At 35.8% G+C, this 8,515-nt stretch overlaps 2 protein-coding genes across 2 annotated transcripts in view; one reads left to right on the top strand and one right to left on the bottom strand.

The window, feature by feature from the left end:
* Nucleotides 1-3,498, top strand: part of LOC108974121 (leucine-rich repeat-containing protein 40) — a gene marked incomplete in the record, with an annotated part of 13,179 nt that extends 9,681 nt beyond the window's left edge. Inside the window, 5 exon segments of the mRNA XM_018941771.1 lie at nucleotides 1-413; nucleotides 895-1,038; nucleotides 2,552-2,740; nucleotides 2,846-3,037; nucleotides 3,107-3,498. Of these exon segments, the coding sequence (XP_018797316.1) occupies nucleotides 1-413; nucleotides 895-1,038; nucleotides 2,552-2,740; nucleotides 2,846-3,037; nucleotides 3,107-3,212 (1,044 nt within the window).
* A 1,706-nt stretch (nucleotides 3,499-5,204) lies between these two features.
* Nucleotides 5,205-6,599, bottom strand: LOC108974110 (cilia- and flagella-associated protein 36). The gene is made up of 5 exons (XM_018941748.1): nucleotides 6,411-6,599; nucleotides 6,138-6,337; nucleotides 5,904-6,070; nucleotides 5,681-5,834; nucleotides 5,205-5,617 (listed from the first exon to the last, which is right to left on the bottom strand). Exons 1-5 carry the CDS (start codon nucleotides 6,511-6,513, stop codon nucleotides 5,300-5,302), a joined length of 942 nt encoding a protein of 313 aa, XP_018797293.1. The 5' UTR covers nucleotides 6,514-6,599; the 3' UTR covers nucleotides 5,205-5,299.
* Between the last annotated feature and the right edge of the window lie 1,916 nt (nucleotides 6,600-8,515).

Genomic DNA, 8,515 nt, shown 5'->3' on the forward strand with positions numbered 1-8,515 from the left:
ATTCTCGATTTGCGCGATAACAAAATTACGAAAATTCCGGACGAAATTTCGCTACTGAAAAATCTCATTCGGCTCGATCTTACCAATAATTCCATAAGCAGTCTGCCCCTGTCGTTGGGCTCATTAGCGCATTTGGTTAGCCTGCAAATCGACGGTAATCCCATCAAGTCCATCCGTCGTGACATACTCCAGTGCGGTACAAATCGTATATTGCGTACATTGCGCGAACGTGCGCGTGCTTCTGGCGAAAATCAACAGCACCATAATCAAGGCGATAGCCTTTCCCTAAACTCTGCGACATTGTCGTCGACAACTTTCGTACAAAATAATAGCGATAAAATGGGTGCGGATGGTTTGAACAGTCCACGTCGTCCRGCTGGCGGTTGTGATGAAGACACAACATTTCCCGATAAGTGAGTGTTTTCATCMTTAGTGTTGGGTTGTTGTTGCTTTTGTTTTTTTTTATTATATATAGTGTGTACATAAATATGTATGTGTAATTCTTTTTGTGCGTGTGTGATTGAGTGTGGACAAAACCTCCTTTTCTAATATAGACATAACTCCAATACATATATGAATATGAATGTGAATATGGATCAGCCAAGCGGAACAGCAGAACAAGCCCAAACGATGCATTCAATGCAACAATTTGCATACAATTACAATTGCTATGAGTATATGAAAATGGATATATCCAAATTTGTAAATCCATATTTCCCTTATAATAACTGCTACGGTACATTAATATCATCCTATGATCCGCATTATCCGATCTATCAACAACCAATACCATATCAAAATAATCATGGCCACGGCGGCTGCAGTATTTACTCGCAAAATATTTTCTAATTACCAAACGTGTAGTTAGTAATCGAAACGTGCTTGAAATTTCAGATATAAAATGAGAAACACGCATACATTAAATGTGACCATGCAGTACTTGTCCACAGTGCCTGACGAAGTGTTCCAAACGGCCGCTGAAGAGCATGTCAGCTGCGTGGACTTCTCCAAGAATCGTTTGGAAAAGTTGCCAGATGCGTAAGTATAAACAATAGTTGTGGAAAATATTATTTCAAAAATACTATTAGAATTAGTAAAAATTGTGTAATAAAAATTAAAGCGAGATTATAATCATTGGATTAACATTTTTGACCACTATTTGCGTAAAAAAGTTTTTATGCCAAATTTTATGCCAGTTTTTTCCAGCGATATAAATGTTAAATAATATTTAAGTGTTATTACTATATTGATAAGGTTTTATTCAAATGCTATTATGCTAAAAAGGCAACAATAATTAGTTCTATCACTTTTATACCAGTGCACCGATTATATTAATATTTGTTTTCTTTGTATATTTGAACTACAGTTAAAATATTCTATAATATTATTTATACCAGTTTCTTAAATAATTAGTTAGTTAAATAATTAACCATTTATATAAAATTTTTAGCCAGTTATTTTCAAACGCATACAAGTTTATTAATACACATATATTTGTATATACATTTATATTTGTATAGTTTTTTAGTTGGACCACATTTATACCAGTTTTTTATGTTCTATAAAACACTCAATATGCACCGATTGTACTAATATTTCATCTCTTTGCACATTTGAACTATAGTWAAAATAATTTATAATATTGTTTATACCAGTTTATACCAAACTATATGCCAGTTTTTTTCRACAATACAAAACTTAATTAATTTATATTTATATGTTCATCCATATTTGCATATCTCTTGGTTGTGCCACATTTATACTAGATTTTTTTTTTTTTTTGTTCTATGAAACGTTAAATACGCGCCGTTGTACTAATAATACTAATACTCTTCTCGCATATATGTACATATATATATATACATATATTAACTATAGTTAAATTAATATTCTTTATACCAGTTTTCGTTTTCAATTACACATGTATGAGCTTAAAAGTGGCTTTTAAGTTGTACTCGATTTTTTTGTTCACTTTTTAACAATATTTCTTCATAATTAGTAAGATAATTCAAAGAAGTTGTAAATATTATTATTATACCAGTTCACAAAAATATCTATATATTTCATTCCCACTTAGTTATTTATTGTATTGTAATAATAGCTTTTATTTTTTTATATTGTTTTTTATTTAAATTCAGATATTCTAAGCCAAATTAATCTTCTTTTTTTAGTTTTTTAGTAAATTATAGTTAAATATTTTTTTTACCGCTATTTATTCTGTATTAATTATACTCTATTTACTGAAATTCTTGACCATTAACGGTACAAATATACCAATTTTAAAGTCAGTTTCTTTCAACTATCTAAACATTTAGCTGCTCTATCTACCATATTTAAAAATATTCTGTTAGTACCAAAAATCAGCCCCGACCTCTCTTCAAAAAAAAAAAAACACCACTGAGGTGTTGTTCAATGTTAAAATCTAAAACAAAAGTTTTAATTTTTCGTATTGTAGACTATGTCTTATACTATCGATTTACTACGTCAAAATTATTATGATGAATTGTAATTAATAACTTTATCGCTCTCTTCACCCTTATTGCCCCACTAGACTTCATCTTCTTAAGGGCAGCGCCAGTGAGTTGGTGTTCTCCAACAATCAAATAACCAAAGTGCCGACATTTTTGTCGCAATTCACACGTCTTACTTTACTCAATTTGTCATGCAACCAACTGACCGACCTGCCAAAGGAGATGGGTGTGCTGAACACTTTACGAGAATTGAATATTTGCAATAATCGGTAAGTTTTTTTGTACATAACTRCACTGTTACTCTTTTAGTTGCTTATATTATTTCCTCTACCTTCTTCCTTAATTTATAACCATTCCATTTTAATTCTTTTCAGCTTTGACCACTTACCGACCTGCCTTTATCACACGCAAAATCTGGAAATTTTACTGGCCAGCGACAATCGTATCAAGCATATCGATGCGACACCAGAAGGATTGGGCGCCTTGAAGCGTTTAACTATTTTAGATCTGCGCAACAACAACATTGAGCAAGTGCCACCCGTACTTGGTAATCTAACACATATTGCGTAAGTCCAGCTCACTTTCAAGCTGCCGCATAATCTATTACGCCTATTTTCATTGTTTATAATTCGCAGTACACTGGAACTGATCGGGAATCCCTTTCGTCAGCCACGCCATCAAATACTTGCCAAGGGCACCGATGCCATCATGTCGTACTTGCGTGATCGTATACCAGCTTAAGGCTWAGCCAGCGAGCGGACTTTTTTCTTTTAGTGAGCAGCGTAACATAATTTTTTTTGGTAACGAAATGGCATGTGTTTGTTGATAGTCGCCCAAGCTACTRTTAAGGCATGCGAGCGTCCTGGTAGAACGTAGATTTAATAGCGGTTGGGTTGATTTAGTTTTCGAATTTTATTTGTGAGAACAAGATGCGCAATATTTTCATGCATATACATAATACGCTCTTAAATACAATGTACGCCTAATCAAAAAATGAAAAATATATTTTTAACGATATTGCAAATTTGATTCCGTCTCTTTCGCCAGAGTTATGGAGCAAATTAAGTTTTTTTATCTTTAATATTTACTAACTACCTTACACTAGTCATTATGTACAACATAAAAATTTAAATTCATAAATAAATTTATATCGCATTTGTTTAAAATAGAATTTCTAAGATTAGATACACCAAAAAGATGCAATAAACGAATTTTAAACTCGCTGAAAATCAAAATAAAATTGAGAGCGTGTAAAAAAGAACGAGAGAAAATATGTAACTTAAAAAGCCCTCTTAAGAAACCTGTTGTTAATTCTGTAGTACCGTACACTAATAATAATAAAAGAAATCTTATTTAAAAAGCTTCTAAAGAAATGTTTAATTTAATAAAAATTGTACTCATAAGTAACTTTTCTTTTTGTATGTATAATACAGGGTTTGTCCGGAAAGTAATAGGACTGAGTCGATTTGAAAAAATTTATTGAACCAATCATTACAATTCTTTAAAAACATTCAAAATAGGCTCCTTCTGTGTCKRTGCACCGCTGCCAGCGTGATTTCCAASCATTGAAGGCGAAATGGAAGGCTTTCTCTGGAATAGCYTTCAGAGCCGAAGTGCATGCTGCTTGGATCTCCTCTGTCGTCTCAAAATGCTTGCCTTTCTCGGCCTTCTCAAGCTAGGAAACAAAACAGGGCGAGGGGCCACTTCTGGGCTGTAGGGGGGCTGTGGAAGCGTTGAGATGCCGGCCTTGTTTAGGTAGCTGTTCACAAGAAAAGTGGTGTGAACCGGGGCGTTGTAGTGCAACTTCCCATCGACTGCAATGTCCCAATTGACCCTTCGTTTCGAGTCTCTTTTAGACTTCCACGTAAAGGCGTTGACGGTTTATCCAGAAGTAACAAATTCATGACGGACGATGCCTTTGATGTAAAAAAAAAAGCAATGAGCATCGTTTTCACTTTAAATTTGCTCATTCTTCCCTTTTTTTGATAGAGGAGTGCTTCTAATGAAGTTCATCATTTCGAAAATTTTTAAAAATAAAACTTACGATAAATCGTTAAAAAAAACACCACCGATAGATAATCGTTATAAGGTAGAGTCCGTCTCCTGGCTTGTCTTCCTGTTAGCACACATACTAGAGTTCATGTTATTCCTTTTGCATCCAAATTTGTCTGCTTGTTGAACTAGTCAGTATATCTATAATTAAATGGCATAAGTATTACTCATGTGCTTCATAGTTAGCTAGAATATCACTATATTTTAAAACCCATTGCAGGTTTATCGTGAAATCTTATTTGTTCCACTAAAAGATCACATTAGTTCGCTATTTTTGATTACACGCTGAGTGACTTTAGTMATTTCAAAGCCACTTGGCTATCTGTGAATATATTAGAAATATGTTCCCTGTTGTAAGCACTCTCTTAGTCAGACTAAGAAGGYTTTCTTTAAATGCTATGATCTCCGCTTGGAAGATCCTGTAGTGATCTGGTATTCGGAAATCTGATATGGTATCTTCTGAAAATGGACCACCTCCCCATTGTTTTTCCACTCGGACCCATCTGTATAAATACTCTTSGTGCCTTAGTCGGCTCCGTCCGAACTTAAACCTTCCTCACTTTTTCGGAGATAGCCTTATTATTTTTAACCTTACATCCAAAAAAATATATTTCAAAATACTATTCTATATTTGACCGAAATTCATATATATTTATATTACTTATTTTGATTTATGCCATTTTTAGAATAATGTATGTATATTGCACTAAAATGTGAAAAAATACAAGGGCGCTTCTACATCGCATATATCTCATCCTCATTTTTCAATTCTGTATCTACTGTGGTTCCACCACCTCGGCACGCAAGCGTTTGGCCAGCGTCTTACGCAACTGCAGAGCCGAGTTTAGCGACTCATCGGAATTTTCTTCAGCAGACGCTTTATCCAGTAGCTCAGTGGTTTTGCCACCGTTTTCCAGCAATCTTTGCGCCACTTGCGCCGATGACGGCCGTCCAATGGAGGAGGGCTCTGAAGCACTTTTACGTGCCACCGTTTCTAGCAGTTGTTTGGCGCGTGTCTTCTTTTTAATCTCAACAATTTTATCACGCTGCTGACGCAAATACTCTTGACGCGACACAACATCCTCGGGGTTGACCTATGTGAAGCGTAAAATATGATAATGAATCCAATATTTACAAACTTTATTTGAGGTCACAACCTTTTGATTATCGAAGAACAAATTGAGGCGCTCAAACTTATCGCTCACGCTTGCCTCAGCATTCTCTGGCTCAGGGGTTACAGCCGCATCAGGACTACCGAGTTCTTTCTCCACCGATTTGGCTATAAAATCTTCGACTTCGTCATATTTCTCGCTGTAATTTTGAAAATATTGGTGCTTAAAAAATAAAATTGAGGTTATTTTGCTTTCGTATAACACATACAAATTTGAACTGCTACTTTCAGTGGGACTGGCATTGTCAATCGCTTCGCTTTCCTGCAGTAGTGCCAATTGATTTTTCTCTATCAAATCCAAGGCTTGCAGTTGCAACTCTACATTCCGTTGGGTCATCATGCGTATAAACATTTTGATATCATTCGCCGCCCAAATCTAAATGTTTAAGCAGCGCAATAAAGTTCTGTATATTGATCTTGGTATTTAATATTTGTATACCCACCTGCTGAAAGAGTCCCTGGTGAAAGTGCAAATGATTGTCCGGGTTTCTACCCTCCATGCAGGCCGTCTCAAATTGTTCCGGCGTGATTTGCATTTCCTCCATGAAACTGCCCAGCATATAGTCCACCAGATTTTTATACTCATTATGAATCGCCACGATATCGGGACTGTCCTCATTGATATGCATATTGGGATCGAAGACTTCAGCCAAAGAAACATTTGTTGAAAGAAACGATTTCGAAAAAAGGCATCAATTAACCCTCAATTCATTTACCTAACGATTTTTCCTCTATGAAAGTCTGCAAAGGTGCATTCCAGACGGGCCCGTGCAAGAAGCACACCARTGAATCCAAAACCCAAGAATCCTCTGTAGCCATTTTAAGAGCGTGAAAAATTTACTTGCTTTTGGATAGACAATTGCAGTCGAGTGACTGTGATTTCTCATTGTAGCACCACTGGGAACCGCAAAGGCGCTGCTAACGTTTGTTTTGACCATAAGTGGTTGCCTTGACAACCAATTCTGAAGTGTGGTATACATTTCTGTTTGTTGGAATGTGTACGAAGTGAAATGGGCAGCTTGCCATAATTCTTTTTAAGGAGTATTCCATATTTCAAATTCTCAGACACGAAATTAACACTTTCCTGGTAACGTTGATYTTACATACATACCGAGGGGAGGTTGAGGGATATCCCTACCACGGAYATTGTGAAAATAGAAACTGAGTAAATTTTTCGCATAGGTAGGAGTACCATAATTATAGTGCTTAAAAGGAAATTACTTTGAACTATTTTACGAAAAATGCAAAAAAGGAACCTAGTGCGACTCATTTCCTATGACTTCCGAAAGGTTTGCTTACGCTGCTTTACCTTAAACTTAAGAATCAGGGGCTAAGAAAACTTCTTTTGCTAATGCCTCTGTTGTTGTTGCTGTAGCTTTACTAGATTTCTTTCTTACAAATGGCTGAACACTTTGAATGTCTCTGCCAGACTTCCACAAACTGGTGTCAGGTGGTTTGCAATGCGCAAGAACTGAACCGACCCAGCCCACTGAGAGTTACAAGACCTTAGTTTGGCTTCCTCCAAATTAGCTCACGCGTCGTTGATTAGTTCAGATGTTGTTCTAACTATCATTACAGTTTTCTGAAATCACTCGTTGTTGTAGGAGAACGTTGCTTACGAAATTCAGTCCTATAGTGTAGGTACCAAGATCACTAATGCGGACAGAGATTCGCTGATTTCAATTCGTCTAAATAACCGAAGAGCACAAAAAAGTTTTGGGGCATTGCTGTCGTGTATATCGAATAAGAGTAGATTCTGTTAAATTGAGTAAAAATTTTTGCATCATCTTCTTCGTAGGTAGGTAGGTAGAATGACTGTGTATCAGGCCACCTGGGCCTTTAGAGGCCAATTGTGATACGATGGAACTAAAACCCCTCACTCTATTGGCTATTCTATAAATAACACCGTGCATCTGTTAAAGTTCATCAGTATGAAAACTTTTATCCGCGCCAACTATTAGCCTTCGTCAAGAAATCCTCGACTGATAGTTTCGATTCTTTTCCTATACAAAGCTACAAAGTCTTACATTCGCATTGATGTTTTATGGTATCCCCTTCTTCTAACTCCAGACAGCTTCTACAATAGTCGTTATATGCTGTTCTTAGTCTGCTGGCATATCTGCTTATAACCTGTTACCACTCATACTAGAGTTCTTATGTCATTCCATATTCCATTAATGCCAAGTTTACCTGTTTGTTGAGGGAGTCAGGGATTGATTCCGCTGAAACTTAGATAGTGTGGTTATAACAGGTTTGTCGAAGCCGATCTTCGTACTTCTCCTTCCTTTCGTATTGAGAGTGAGCACATAAAGAAGGTGACGCATATTAAAATTTACTAAAGGACCATAACTGGTTTATGCAAGGCTTATGGGCATACTTTATTAACTTAACCTAACTTTCGTTTTACATAGTTTAGTGATTTACTTGAATGACAGCTTGTCTGGATTAAAAGTCAAGTTTGGAGTCCCATAAAGTGGTATGTCACTTCGAGCTTAGTAAGCGTAAAAGTCGTCATTATTATGCTCCTAAGTTGTRGAGGTGTCAGTTATTCTATTCCTCTAAGATATCATCGAGCTGTCTTCGATAGAAATCAAGCGAAGCACCATGCTGTCTTTAGCGCAATATTTGGTGTTATTGTGGAGAACATTAAATAAGATCAGGATAGGACTTTTGTTTCACAAAAGACCACTGCTTGCTTCCTTTTACTTTCAACACTGAGTTTTTTTGAAATAGAAAATGCACACCATTTTTTGTTTAAAAACTATTAAAAACTATTATTTAATCTATTAATTTTTCTTCTTTCCACTTTATAAATTTACTT

The sequence above is a fragment of the Bactrocera latifrons genome, unplaced genomic scaffold, assembly GCF_001853355.1.
Source record: "Bactrocera latifrons isolate USDA-ARS-PBARC rearing strain unplaced genomic scaffold, ASM185335v1 scaffold_53, whole genome shotgun sequence".
Taxonomy (NCBI): Eukaryota; Metazoa; Arthropoda; class Insecta; order Diptera; family Tephritidae; genus Bactrocera; species Bactrocera latifrons.